General features: G+C 43.1%; 1 protein-coding gene across 1 annotated transcript; it reads left to right on the forward strand.

Moving 5' to 3' along the window:
- Positions 1–11,388: 11,388 nt before the first annotated feature.
- On the forward strand, positions 11,389–13,958 carry LOC117718266 (YEATS domain-containing protein 2-like). The gene is made up of 3 exons (XM_076911176.1): positions 11,389–11,660; positions 12,403–12,476; positions 13,686–13,958. Exons 1-3 carry the CDS (start codon positions 11,394–11,396, stop codon positions 13,792–13,794), a joined length of 450 nt encoding a protein of 149 aa, XP_076767291.1. The 5' UTR covers positions 11,389–11,393; the 3' UTR covers positions 13,795–13,958.
- The last annotated feature ends 1,427 nt before the right edge of the window (positions 13,959–15,385 follow it).

The following is a 15,385-nucleotide window of genomic DNA, read 5'->3' on the forward strand; positions in this document are numbered from 1 at the left end:
ATGACAAAAAAGGAGGAGGTAACAAATTGTATAGAAGACAGAGACCATACATTTTAGGTTATGCTTCCAATGACATGAGTAACTATGCTGAATGCTCTATAATTTCCTGTTCAAGTTGATCTTATGTCCATAGAACTGCCCTTCACTCATCATGATTTCATGGACCTACTGAGCTACTGAGATTTCTATTTAAAAACTATATCTAACATTAATACATCTGAAAAGCACTTCCACAGTTCTGATGGAAACTATAACCATCTAGTTTAATATCAGACTGTTCAATTTTATATTTACAATCATCTCACATGAAAATAGTGGTTGGTGACTTGTGGAACATTTACCTTAAATTCCTTGAATTCAAAAACTCTTCACTGCTACAGTTCTCACAGGCTGTGCAAAGCTGCCAGGAGATAAATGTGTGGACAGAGGTGCAGTTGCAGTGGAGGGATGATTCCTAAGAAAGTGTATGCTGTATTCTTTGACTGGAAAGTCAATTTCTTCTTACAACACCACAAACTCTACCAAGTTGTGAGGACTTCACATGAGTATGGAATCCACATTAAAGTCTCCAATGAAACTACGGTCTCATTTGATGGGTCTAAGCTGGAAACCAGTGATACCTTCTACACTCCTGATCAACAACTCTGGAACACCACCAAGTTAGGAGGTAGAGGTAAAGGAGAAGCCATGGACCAGAGGCCAGAGGAGGAATTACATCTTGAGAACAGAGGGTAGAAAGAAGGCAGCTCTAGGAGACATGTTATTTTATGGAATTTGGATTTTTGTAATTGAACAACTCATTAAATTTTCTAAACGTCCAATGGATGAATGTCTTTGTGAATTGGTTAAAAACCAAAAACATTTTGGTTTTTAACATGAATTTAAATATACATATCAAATGAATTAGAATGTTTTATATGTCCCCAGAATGTCAGCAAAAACAGCTCCAGAGAGCTTCTCTATATATCTGCTGACATTAGGCATTAACTAGCTGCTTTTAAAGTATGTATCTTCATGTGCATTGATATTTTGTCTGCATGTGTTATGTAGGAATGTGTCAGATCACCTAGAACTGGAATTACAGACAGCTGTGAGTTGTCATGTAGGTGCTAGGAATTGAACCTAAGTCCTCTGAAAGAGCAACCAGTGCTTGGCACCACTGAGCGATCTCCCCAGCTCCTGTAGCTGCCTTTTTATTGCAGAAATTCCTTTATTCTAAGTCCCAAGTGCTTGGAGTAATTAAATACCAGAACCACATAGGAGGAATATAGAAAAAGGGATCTTTAGATATTGTCACAGATACACAGATACACACAGAGACACTGATAGGCATAAAAACACTGTCTTAGAAGGGGTTTTACTACTCTAAAGAGACCTCATGACCAAGGCAACTGTTATAAGAAAAACATTTAATTGGGGCTAGCTTATAGCTTCAGAGTTTCTGTCCATTATCTTCAAGGTGGAAGCCTGTCAGCTTTCAGGCAGTCTTTGTGACAGAGAATCTGAGTGTTCTACGTCTTGCAAAGGCAAACAGAAGTCTGGCTTCCAGAGAGCTAACATAAGGGTCTTAAAGACCACACTCACAATGACACACTTCTTCCAACAAGACCACACCTACTCCAACAAGACCACACCTCCTAGTAGTACCACTCTCTGAGCCAATCATATTCAAACTATCACAAACACCAACACAAACACACATAAATATACACACAGACATAAATAGACATGGACACAGATACAAACATACATACTGATAGATAAACACAGGTACAGGCACAGATACACAAGAAACACAACATATATAGACATAAACACAAATAACATACAGACACACACATACATAAACACAGACATGCATACTGATATACAAATAAACACAGATGAACATACACAAATTCACACAGGCACACACATACATACTGACACACAGAGACACAAATAACCACAGATATACATTCAGATATACACAAATACACAGGCACACTGACACACACTTAGTAAAAATAAAAATAATGTATGCAAATAACAGAATTTTCTGTAAACATTTTCCATGTTTACTGCTGTGTACAGCACAGGCATTCTTCTATCTGGAAATCTCTGTATGCTTTTGAATGGTGGAAAGAAATGGAGGGTGTCCTCAAACTTATCAGCAGCTTGCAAATTACTAATCTGGCCATTTTAGGCATTTCCTAACATGCCAGAGAGTGCTTAGAGATCACATCAAATGCAGCATGTCTGTCTGTCTGTCTGTCTGTCTGTCTGTCTGTCTGTCTGTCTGACTATCTGCCTCTATCTATCTATCTATCTATCTATCTATCTATCTATCTACATACCTACCTACCTATTCATTGGTATTACTTTCCTCATTGCTGTGACTAAGTAAGAAACAGGAGAGAAGAGAATGATATACTTTACCTCATCATATAGGAAGGGGACAAGGGCCCTAGTGTCTGGGAAGGCATAGGAGCAGGAAGTAGGAACAGACAGGAAGTAAAGCTAGGTGGCAAAACCTCAAGGCCTATTCCTAGGGTACCCACTTCCTTCAGTGGGGCTCTGCTCATTAAAGGTTTCAGAAACTTCTGTAACCATGCCAAGAACCCAGGACCAAGTGTTTAAGCACATGAGCCTCTGGGGATATTCCCATTTCATACACAACCACAACAGTCTGATTTTCAAAGCAATGGGAAATTACCACAATTCCTTGTCCTATATTCTGTGTCCAAATTTAAAATGGCACCCTGACCATATCCTCCAGAGATCTTTAAAGTGCTGTGAGCTTCAGGTCTCTCAATGGAATGTCTACATGGCTAAACAATCTATAGCACAGCCAAGGTGTTAAACACTGTGGTATTGAAAGCATATAAGAAGATATGCATTGGCCAGAACTGCTTCCCCCAATGCGTTTTCAGAAAAATGAAAATTGTGGAATAGCACAAAAGTATCATCTCAATAGGGTTACACAAAAATAGATATACAGATTTATGTAATTTTATATGTATAAAATGTAAACTTATTCCTAAATTTGTGGAAAATGGTCCGGACTTTATTACCGCTTGGTGTTCTGAGACCACACAGTGTGATCTAGCGAGACTCTGATTTGGTCTACCTCCCCTCTTCATGGGTTACCTACTAGAAAACAAGATAATTTGGGAAATGGGGCTATAGGTCAATGGATACAACATCTGGCACACAACTATAAGGCCCAGAGTTTGAATTCCTAGAGCCTCCCCAAGCAGTTTGGCATGCATCCTTGCACCCAGGAAGCAGAGATGAGAAACTCAGGACAAGCTGGCTAAGGAAACTGTCTGCAGTCAGGGAGCTCCAGCTGCAGTGACATATTTTGTCTCAATAAATAAATATGGAGCACGATGGGGAAAAGCCCTGAAATCAGTGAACCCTGGACTTGCACATATCTGTGCACATGCACCAACATGTACACATGCATACGGGGCACACTGAGAAGATATGCAAGGATGATCTAGTTGGCGGAGTGGCACACCAATGTGCAGGCCCCTTAGTGGTAGGGAATCCTGCATCATCAGCTCTGAAAAGGGTACCAGCTGGAACAGAGGTGGTACCAAATCACGTGGAGGACATTTTCCTGGCCTAGACCTATAAGGTGGCAGAATCAAACTACAAGGAAAGGAATCCACAGGTAAACAGGCTGCAGAGGCTGGAACAATGTCAGCCACAAAAGGAGATGTGCCTCAGAAATGCCAAGGGGATAATGTTGATGGTTCAGGGATAGATGAAAATCTCATTTTCTCAGTGGTCACATGGCCTAGCAAGAGAATTGTGAACTCAGAATTTTGAGATCTGGTCTCAAAAAAAAAATCAAAACATCTCTAGAACAATGACTAATGTGCTAAGACTTGAATATAAAATGTAAATTCATGTAAAAGAACATGTCTTCATGGTTTTAGAATAGGGCGCCTTTACCTGACACAGAGCAGTCTAACCATCAAAGAAATTGAGGTTCTGGGAGTCAACAATAAAGTGCTTTCCAGCAAGCATCACGTTCTCGGTTCCACACCTAACACTGTAAAAGGAGAACACAATTTAAGGTTGAATACATTAAATAAGACTTTCTGGTTGTAAAAACCTATAACACAAACAGGGCACTAGTTTTTGAAACATACATGATTAAGAGTTCAAAAGTATCATCCACCGTTCATAAAACCCTATCCATCAAGTGTTAGAGAAATAACTGGGTGGTTAAGAGAACCCACTGCTCTTTCAGATGACCCAATTTGTATTCCCAGCACTCTTATGGTGGCTCACAACTGCCTGTAACTTCAGTTCAACAGGATTTGATGCCATCTCCTGGCTTTTGTGGACACTAGGTGCACATGTGATATACATATAGGCAAAACATCCACACACATAAAATAAAAATTTAAAGTTTAAAGAAAAAAAATCACACGACAGGGAGTTAATCAAAAAATATATAGTTATGACTATATATTAGAAGGCAATATTCCCAATAATCACATGAAAACCTTTTTTGTCTCATCCAAGTCAAGTTCATGAAATACTATACAACTGGTGTGCTAGATGAGTACCTGGAGAAATCTGGCAACAGATGCTAAAGAAGATGCAGGAGATTCTACGTATGTCCATGATGGATAGTGTGTGAACCTGATCCTAAGCATAAGTTGGGGATCTGTGGATGGAAGCTGGTGAGAAGGGCTCTGTGATTGTCACACATAGTGTCTGGAATGATTCCTGCTTATGTGCATGGAAGCCAAGAGAGCCATTAGTCTCCTTGTCTGGGGAAACAGAGTCTGGTGATGACAGGGTAGACAAGAACCCACAGTACAGAGCTCTGAGGGGAAAGAGCTAGGCAGAGGCTGGGGCCTGCAGAGGCTCCTCCCAACTCTCTGTCCTGAGCCTGAAAGGGGGGTAGATAACTTAGGGAATGGACAGGAGGAATGTTCCCTTGGTCACCAGGTCAGGAAGAATTTGCATTTCTGACTGCTAACCTGGAACTCATGTATGATTCACAGGCGGCCATCAGAGTATTGGAAAGGTATCCACTCCTTTAGCTGCAAGCAGATCTTCCTGCAGTGAGGAGACCACAGGCTCATTGCTTTTGTGACAGGCTCTGAGTCACAGGACCCTATTAAACCAGAGCTGGATTCCTCATCCACAGACACTATGGAGTTATCAATGCCTTTTTGACACCACTAAGTCAGGAACTTGTTATGCAATACTATATAACAAACACATCCATTACTTTTGTGTGTTAATCTAGCAATTTATACAATCAAATATCCAATCAGCTAACAGCATAGTCAGGTACTATATTATACTATATAGCTGTGGAGAAGTAAGGGGCGGTGGGGCAGTGGGTTGTGAGAAGCAGCTGGGTGCTTGGTCGAGCATGAGATTGGAACCCCGGACCATTATTGGACAGCAGGAGTTCTGCTCTGTTCCCAGGCCCTGGTTCTTTTCATCTAGCTTCAGCTCTTTCCACAACCCCTCCCACAGAGAGATCTATGACCATCAAACAGGAGGAACAAGCCTCAGGCCCTAGAGAGATTTACATACTAATGAGATATCTGAAGGCCAGAACATGGAGTCAATTAAGCATTCTTTCCCAGCCCCTCCCGCTCTTAGGTGTAGTTGAAATGCCACTGTGGATGGTACTGTAAAAAGATGGTGAGCCACTATCCAGAACACACCTGTATATTAGGTGTGACAATCCACCCAGAGCTTTGCACACATGAAGAATATCCTGGCCTGGTGACTATGAGACATTGTCTCCATCATTCCCAAGTTGTGTCAAATGAATCAGTGGTTTCCACAAATCCTAGAATCTGTAGACCTAACAGGTGTGGTCTAGAAGTAAGTACTCCCAGGTTCTTGAAGCTCTACATGTTAGAAATAAAGTCACCTAGAAGACAGCTCAAATGGGCATGTTCACTAGCAGGATGAAGTACTTCTGTCACTACTGCTTTGGTCGCTAAATGGAAGTGTGCTAAGCCTGGTCTGAGGAAGATATGTACTAGTTGAGGGGTTGAAGAATCTAGAGCAGTTGGTGGAGGGGGATGATGAAAGAGATTGCAGCTCCAAGGCCAGATGCTATAGAAGATCCTGTGCCTTCTGAACCTCCTTCTTGTAATCTGTTCCAAGGAGAGGTCCCCATATCTCAGAGGAGCTGCTGTGGGCTCTGAGTTTAACAGCTAAAAGCATATGTCTTCTGTGGGTGCATTGTGGCAACCACTTATATGCCCTCAAGGAGAGAATCACATTTCAAATCCCTAGAGTACATAGATGCTTTTAGTTCAGAGCCTGGTGGGCTGTCCTGAGCCACAGGAGATGCCTCAGAGAGAATCTGAACTGTAATAGCCATTTATGAAAATGAATTCTGAAAGAATAACACTACATTCATTACTTATTTTCTGACAAGTGTTATAAATTTTGTTGTGCTAGGGAAATGTTAGTGATCCCCAAAACACAAACAGGAGCCAATCTGATTCAACTCACAACAGGGTCTTTATTCTATCTGCACTAGCCTGCCCTCTCTCCTCACCCCCTAATGCACAACTGTCATGCAGAACAATTTTAGTTGTGGGGGAGTCCTGAATGTTTATTAGGGCAAAGCTTTGTAGTAAGCAGCAAGCAGGAAGTACATGTGCAAGCCTCTAATTTGAAATCTACTCTGGCCTTTAACATATTGGCTGGTGCTGGAAGTCATATCATAAACTTAACTTTGCTCCCCTTGTAGGAACTAAATGTGAGGCATTCAGTTCTTGGTTTGAACTTCGAATTCACTGCCCTGGGACGAATTCTGGGAGGAGTATATCACTTAGCCAGAGGACACTTGCTAGATTAACATTCAGAGGAAAAAGAGAGAGGCTGATTAACATTCCTCAGACCACAGGGAAGGGAACCCACCTGCATGCCAGAGAGCCCCAGTGCACTGGTATCAATCAATAAACCTCATGTGATTGCAGTGAATCCCATTCATGAGTGTTTCTGGGGGAGCGCATCCCCTGGCTTTGGATCTTAAACTCCAACACCCTCTGCATTGGTAGATGTTAGGCAATGGTAGGCTTGTAACTTGGGGTGCAAGTTTGTTGGGGGAATAACCTGGAAACACTGGTCTTGTTGAGGATGTGACCTGGGAACTCTAGTCTTGTTGGGGATTAGTCTAGAGACTGGAGCTAGACTCAGGTTTTCTTGAGGGACAATTTGGAAACTAATGTTAGTTTATCTGAGTTCAAACTTAGGTTGGGTTCTCTAAAATGGAGTCTGAACTTTAAAGGTTTGGCATCTTAATTTTAAGGTAAGAATGTAGGTATAATGGTGTATGCCTTTAATACTATTGCTCTCCAGGCTGAGGTGAGAGAATCATAGGTTAAGGCCAGCCTGAATATCATAGGGAGATATTGTCTCAAAACAAAAGCCTTTTTTAGGGTTTATTGCTGTGAAGAAACACCATGGACAAGGCAACTCTTATAAGGACAACATTTAATTGGAGTTGACTTATTGGTTCAGAGGTTCAGTCTATTATCATTAAGGCAAGAGCATGACAGTGTCCAGGCAGGCAAAGTGCAGGAGGACCTGAGAGTTCTATATCTTTTTCTGAAGACCCCTAGGAGAAGAATGACTTCTAGACATCTAGGATGAGGGTCTTAAAGCCCACAATTGCCGGGCGGTGGTGATGTATGCCTTTAATCCCAGCACTTGCGAGGCAAAAGCAGGCAGATTTCGGAGTTTGAGGCCAGCATGGTCTACAGAGTGAGTTCCAGGACAGCCAGGACTACACAGAGAAACCCTGTCTCGAAAAACAAAAAGAAAAACAAAAAAACCTAGCATATTTTATATATTACCTAGTACAGTTTGTCATAGGGACATATATTTAAAGATTTCAAGAACAGTTAGAGAGAATACACAGACACACACACACACACACACACACACACACACAAGGTTGCATATTCCATTGTATATATAGTGAGATCAGAGGACACAGATGACAGCCTTGTTCCTGGCATCTTAGTACTAGGGATGTCGAGACAGGCAGATCTAAATGAGGTCAAGGCCATCTTGCTCTATGAAATGAGCTCCAGGCTAATGAGGACTAGAGACCATGAAAAGAGGAGTAGGAGGTTATCTTTCTGGAATCAGTTCTTTGCTTCCAACTTCATATATGTTCTGAAGCTAAAATTCGTGCCACTAGGCTTCTGTGATAAGACCCATTAAAACTGAGCCATCTTGCTGGGCATCGGCTGGAAATCTTAAAGTTTAATTCACTTATAGTAGTAGGATAATGAAGAATGAAGATTTTTCCCATGTAGTATGGGCTGGCCTTGATCTTGACTGTTCTTGCCTCAGCCTCTAGAGCACTAGGATTAAATGTCATCATACTCATAGTGGCACAGATGTAAGTTGATAAGATCACTTTTATTCATCTGTGTCTACTATACTTCAAGAGGCAGATAGACCATTGTCCACCCATTTATGCTGAGATAAACACCCAAGAGTAATTCTTTTACCTGGGTTACTGAGTCTGAAACTCTAGAGAAACTATGTTTGGGTGGCTCTATAGAGAAGTCTGTTAACCAACCAGGCTGAAGAACTGTGGCAGAGAGATCTGCCCTTTCTCTGTTATGAGCACCAGTGTGGGCCTCACTGTGGTCTGTGGCAATGGGTACTTGTGCTGCCACAGGATGAAGATCCCTTTGTGAAGATCATCTTAACACCTGGAACCTTACCTGCTTCCTATTAGCTCATTCTTAGAAACTCTAGAGGCCACGAACAAGGGTGAAACTTAATTTGAAAGCTGTTTTTAATTTATTGTATGTGTGGGATTTTATGAATTTTTGTTACAGCCTAAGTAGTCACCTATTTTTTAGTAAAAAAAAAAAAACTATCAATTGAAGTGAAAATTAAATTATCACATTAATAGTTATGTTAATTATTATCAATTATTATTATATTAATAACAAGTATTAGAAAATTCTCCAAAAAGTCCAAGGCAAATTTCTCCATTTTCTTTCATATGCTTTCCCTTGGGTTGGGACCTACTGAAGGGCATTCTACCTTTAAATGTTTATCACATTTACCATTTCCTCGGGAATGAGCTGAGATGTAAATCTAAATAAAAACTCAAGTGTGTTCTTTATGTGCTATTGCAATGGGCTTGTGGCTTTCTTTTTATAGTTACTGTAATAAGTTTGTGTGCAAGGAGAACATGTAACAGGCTATCTGGTTAGAGAATTATTTTGTTAAAGTAACACATTGGCTTTTGCACAATCCTGCCTACATAAATGACACCATTAACTTTTCAAAAGAGCTTCTAGAGAAGCCCAAGCACTTCCTGAAGTGTGAAACGGACATCGACATGGATGGTGGAACACTGCTTGAATTAATCACTTATCTGTTGGGTGAGTTCATCTTACACAAAATATTAGTGGTAATAGTCTTTGAGAGAAAAACCAAGATAAAAATGACATACAGATGTTTATCCTTTTTAGTGTTTTTATTGGATATATTATTTATTTACATTTCAGATGTTATCCCCTTTCCTCATTCACCCCTCATAAACCCCCTATCCCATCCCTCCTCCTTTTTTTGCTTTTAATCTTAATTTAAATTTAATTTAATTTTTAATTAAAAATAGGAAATACAGTAAAGAAACAGACGACTGCTGATGAATTAAATTAGGGGCATGAAAGCATCTGGCTGTGCCTTAAAGAATAAGAAGGATTCAGCCATTGTTCACATAGACGTCAGAATGCTCCGGCCCATCCCTAGTATTCAGTGGTCTTTTCTCTCATTTCCTGTGGCATGTAGTATCCATGCTGAGAGGGTTTGTTGGCTTCTAGAGCTATGTCCTTGGTGAACAGAGACCAGGTGATCACCTCCAAGTTTTACTGGTGCTCTCTATATAGCACGGAGTCAGAAGAGCAGGCAGCAGCCAGGAGTTGCTGAGCCACCACCTTTGTTTTGCTCATAGGAGCCTACCTTGTACCTGGCCTGGATTTCATGTCCTTTGTAAAAGCGTTTGGGCATGACTTTATTGTCCTGACACTCTACAACCCATTGAAGGTTGTGTGCATTACCATGGCAACAGTGAGACAGGAATTTTTTTTTTAAAGTGAGAAGTCTCAATTATCCCAGGCTTCCCTGGAGTTCACCGTGTAGTTGCAGATGAACTTATACATCTGATCCTCCTGCCTCCGCCTCCCCAAGTGCCACACCTAGTTGATACAGTGCTGGAATCAAACCCAGGCCTTCCTGATCCCAGGGACTCCTACTTGCTTGGCAAGTGCTCTCACCACCTGAGCGTCATCCCCAGCTTGAATGGAAATCTTTTAAAAAATGAAAAAAAATCAATTTAATGATTCAGAAAGTCGGGCAGTGGCCTAGTTTTCCAGGACTGGAGTCGATTGTGTACTGTGTCTTTGGTCTTAATGGCAGATAGAATACATTTGGAATAGGACACTTGTCTGCTTTTCTACTTTATGAGGCACTGGTTCTCATGAGAGATCCATAGAAAGGTTAGCTCCCTGCAGACTCTGCCTTCCTCAGCCTGGGGTGCTTGTCTGTCCTCACCTCAGCTGTCACAGACTGCTTCCTCTTATCTAGAGTGCCTGTCGTCCTTCTCCACGGCTGATGACCTCTGCCGGAAGCTGGAGGATCTGCAGCAGTTCCAGAAAAGGGAGCCTGAGAGTGAGGAAGAAGTGGATATCCTCAGCCTGTCAGAGCCACTGAAGACAAACATTAAAAAGGAGCAGGAAGAAAAGCAGGAAGAAATGAGGTTCTACCTGCCACCAACCCCAGGCTCTGGATTCATTGGTGACATCACTCAGAAAGTGGGAGGTTAAGGCTGTGGTACTGTCAGGTCACAGACCACACATTCTGCCTCATGAGCTTAGACACCAGTCTGCCCAGCTGACATGTGATTGGCTTTTACCCATAACTTAGGTGTGTTCCCACTCTCCCATGTAAAAAGGTTGTGTTGGCTACAGAGTAGAGGAGGGTCGTCACAAAGACTTTGCTCCTGGGTTTTTTTCTCATCTGCTTCAGAAGTACTTCTTCTTTTTGAGGCATATTGTGATGTTTTCAGGTCATACTTGAATGAGCCGTCCCCATCCATCCCATACTGTCAACTCCCCGACCCCCTGCATACCAAAGCCTGTGTTCCCTTGTTACTTGGGAGAGAGCTATCCAAACCTGATGCTAGCCAGCAGCTCTTTAGCATGAGCCTCTGCTAGCTGCTCAGGATCCAAGAGCAAAGCCAGTGTTCGCCCCCACCCACACCTGCAGGGTGCACACTGGAAGTGGGACGGTGAGTTTCCCAAGGGCTTTGCTTTGCGTCTTGTAAAAATGGCCCTGGAGTCTTGATTTTAGGCCTTCCAAAATATTGCTTATATATTATGAATTCTTGGGAGATTCCATTGGTTCATGATGAGATATTTGGGGATAAAAGCATGATTACATATAGTCCAGAGTGGTTGGAGAGCCCTTCTTGCAGCCAGGGGCCCGTGTGTACCAGAGAAGTTCACTCGATTGGGAAAAGGCTTGCTTCTATTGCTGATGGGACAAACGGCCTTCTTCTGCTCTTGCAGATCGGGATCACCCTGCAGCCTGTGGCACTGCACAGGAACATGTATGCCTCAGTCGTAGAGGACATGATCTTAAAGGTAGGTACCTGGTAGCACTGTGACCAAGGCTGGCCAGTGTGGATTCTAGGTCCTTGTGAGTAAGGGACAGGAGGGGAACAGAGAGGATGACTTTCAAGTCCCTCGTCTCACTTAGGTTTTATGTTTCCTCTTCTGTTTTCTTTTTCCTACTTAAAGTACATGAAGTTGTGTTCTGTCTAAGAATTGAGGGTTTATTGTGCTGAGGATAGAACCCAGGGTCTCATACATTCCAGGCAGGTAGGCGGTCTGCCATGGAGTCCCCTGGCTGCCACCTCTATCCTTATGTCTATGAAGAAGTATCCTACTGTGAAAAGTGTCTGCTCTTCGGATAGATAGGGAGAAAACACAGCCATGGCTTTCCCCGGCTTCCCACAGCAGAAACAGCCACAACTGTCCTGTCCCTGGGCAAAGGGTTAAGGAAGATACGGCTTCCGTGCCGAGCTTGCTTCTTACCTCAGCTCTTCTTTTCCATTTTGCATCCCTCTGCAAGGGAGGCTTCGGGAGCAGCCCTCACTCACAACCTGTTTTCCTTAGAAAACTGTCCAGTTGATAAAAACCCTTAGTCCAGTTTCTAATATACCTACATCATGACCTCTTAAACAAACAAAGTTCAATTGTTCTTGAGAACTTTGTAATATTTAGTTGGCAGTTATTTCAGAAGTTCGGTAAAGAATGAGGTTGGCTGCATCTCTCCCACTAGTGAGCAGGCGGCTCTTCTGTCAACACCAGTCTTCTATTGTAGGCCACGGAGCAGCTGGTGAGTGACATCCTGAGACAGGCACTGGCGGTTGGATACCAGACAGCATCTCCCAACAGGTACTGGTGCTGATAGTGGAGGCTGAGTGGGTCAGTTACTCTTGAAGATGTTCGTTTTACCCATATGTCAGTGCAGGGCGAGATAGAGTAGGCTGTACTTGAGACGTTAGAGCCTGACAGACTTGGGGATCTATTCTGTAGTTCTGAGGGAGCCTCTTGACTTGAAAGCCTGGCTGTGCCCTCCCAGCTAGTACTTCATAGACCTGCAGGTCTGTGGTATCACAAGGTAGAGCAGGCAGCAGGCTCTCACATTAAAGACAGTATGGTTCATGTGGCAGATTCTAGGGTCGAGATTGAGAAATACTACCTAAGGTGTGTGTCACTGCTGACACACTCTTCCTCTAAGAAACTGGGAAACTAAGCTCTGAAAGGGAGTTGTCTCTACTGCCCTAACTACAGGTCCTATAGTCAGACTCCTTTCATCGCTGTGGACCCTTGGGCTCACTGCACCCCTCTCCTGAGCAGTCAACTGTTGAGTGGGATGCAGTTCCCAGCCTTCTAAGAGATGCAGCTCACATCCTTTTTTCCCTCTTACTCAAAACAATACTCTTCCTACTATGTGGAAGGCTGCCTTGACACTGTAATGTAGTACCTCAGGTCAGGGGCCCCCAAATGAGGATATTAGGTCAGATATACACAGATAACACAGAGGTCTTGAGTAAATGAGGAGGGGAGGAGGAAGAGGTGTTAGTAGCAGTAGTTGAAGAAGTTGGAGTAAAAATTTCCAGGCCTCACCCTGCTTGAAAAGGAGGAGGAGCCATGCTTTCTATGTTCCTGACTGGAGATATGGCAGACTGGGTGATTTGAATGAGAGCATGTAACATCACTCTTGGCTGGCCTCCCATCCTCTGAGATAAGTGATGGATCTATATCTTTATGGTGCTTTGAAACAAACTTCAGTCTGCTAAGACTTAGATGCACACCATTCTCTTCTGTCTGCAACCTCTTTTTATTTCTGTCATTTGGCCAGCATGGCATCCTCATTCCTTTGACCAGAAAGTAAGATTTGAGTCCTGGGTAGGACTACAGATGGAGAAGAATTCATGAAAAGTGTGAGAGGCTGGCTTCAAGCCTTTGCTGTCACCTCCTTCTATAAGAGACGGCCCCTTCAGTATAGTAACTGACTAAATTATTCCTGAATGCATTTGACAAATTGCACCTAATTATACTTTTGGATTTGTTTTGTTTTGTTTGGTTTTGTTGGACTAGGATTCCCAAAGAAATCACAGTGAGTAATATTCATCAGGCCGTTTGCAACATTCCTTTTCTGGATTTTCTCATGAACAAACACATGGGGAGACTGAACGAAGATCAGTGACTGCAGTGAGGAGATCCCCGAAAGGCGGGATGGAAGCTGTGTCTGCACTGTGCAAACTGTGACCCTTGTGCTTGGGGAAAGTTGGTGTTCTCTGTTGGAATGCCATGGCTGCCAAACCATTCCTTCCATCTAACTGCGTGTTACACAAGGGCATCGAGTCCCAGGAGCCCCCTTTTTAAGACAGAGTTGTTTCCAATTCTGGAGGGAAGCTGAATGGACAGTTCTGTCAGTTTGCATTTCTTTACTCCGACAAGGCTCTGCAGAGTCTTGGTGTGAGGCAACCTGTTCTTTGTCTACACATACACAGGGTGTTTGCCCCCTCTTTGGAGTGTGCTTGGATTCACCTGAGGCCTGCTTTTCAGAAGGCAAAAATAAGCCCAGCATACTGGGCTGGGGAACTCAGAACAGAGCAAGCAAGTACCTTCTCCCACCTTGCTTCAGCATAGAAGGGCTACACTCTTGGCCAGTGTGAGTCAGCTACAGAGGGGGCAATACACCATGTGGCAAACCCAAGGCCAAGGAGGCTGCACTGAGACTGTCACAACAATGTTAAGGGGTCCCAGCAGAGTTCAGAAGGCATCAGGCCTGTGCCCGTGTAACCCAGGAACTACAAGTTTTAGTGTAGGTATTGACCTTAAAGCCAGGCCCTTGAGCCGCGGATGATCCTCCTATTCATGTGGGCTTCAGAAGCTCCTGCTGCTGCCTCATGTCAAGGGGAGGGAGGCAGCCCCACTGCAAACTTTACTAGGATTGTCCTCTTGGTGGACTGGAGTCCTGTCCTTCCCTGCCAAAGAGTTTTCCCAAGATGAAAGGGTTGAAACACCTGTGAGTGCCTTACCGTGGGAAGAACTGCTCTAACCCAGTGTGCTAATCTCAGGAGCAGAGCCCCTCAGTGAGAGGTGCAGACAGGAGGCTCTAGCACCAGTACACAGCGCGCAGACCCTGGGGACTCTCCAGTCCTCCTAACTATTATGGGGACACAGGAAAGACCTCAGTCTCAGTTGTAAACGTGTTCTTTTTCTGCTCAAAGGAAACTTGAAATATTTGAGTAAAAGTCAAAGAAATTTACTTAAGCAACGTAAAGCCTGTTCTCTGAGGTTCTGTAGGTGTGTGTGTGTGTGTGTGTGTGTGTGTGTGTGTGTGTGTGTGTGTCAGGAAACACTGGAAACAGTGCAGGGAGGATAAAATAGACCTTTAATTCAGCACCTGGGAGCTGTAGGTACAGAAGGGACCCACCGTGCAGGGGCTGGGCAAGCATAGCTGATGGTATAATTGGCTTAAGAAATTGGTCTGCAGACCATACAGCAGATTGACACAGATGTGTCCAGAAGTGGACAGACACCTACACGGTAGAACATCCCAATGACAGCAGATTCATTTGTTGTGATGAAAACGCAAAGAAATTACTTTTTTGCTAAAAAAAAAGATTTAATAGTTCTGTGTATGTTAAAGTTTCAAGTGTTTTTTAAAATCATAATGTGTAATAATTGTGTATCATTTTGTCTACAATAAAACGTTTAGTATTTGCAATGGCTTTTCAGAGTGGAAGCACTGTACTTAGATGGGCTCGTTGGGAGGTGGCCGTGGTATA

Source organism: Arvicanthis niloticus, chromosome 12 (genome assembly GCF_011762505.2).
Source record: "Arvicanthis niloticus isolate mArvNil1 chromosome 12, mArvNil1.pat.X, whole genome shotgun sequence".
Taxonomy (NCBI): Eukaryota; Metazoa; Chordata; class Mammalia; order Rodentia; family Muridae; genus Arvicanthis; species Arvicanthis niloticus.

Bases quoted from the DNA above. Each gene is read 5' to 3' on its own strand.
- LOC117718266 (XM_076911176.1), top strand. From the start codon at position 11,394: ATGAATTCTTGGGAGATTCCATTGGTTCATGATGAGATATTTGGGGAT. The intron at 11,661-12,402 runs GTAGGTACCTGG...CTTCTATTGTAG, and splicing joins TAGAGGACATGATCTTAAAG to GCCACGGAGCAGCTGGTGAG. The intron at 12,477-13,685 runs GTACTGGTGCTG...TTGTTGGACTAG, and splicing joins CAGACAGCATCTCCCAACAG to GATTCCCAAAGAAATCACAG.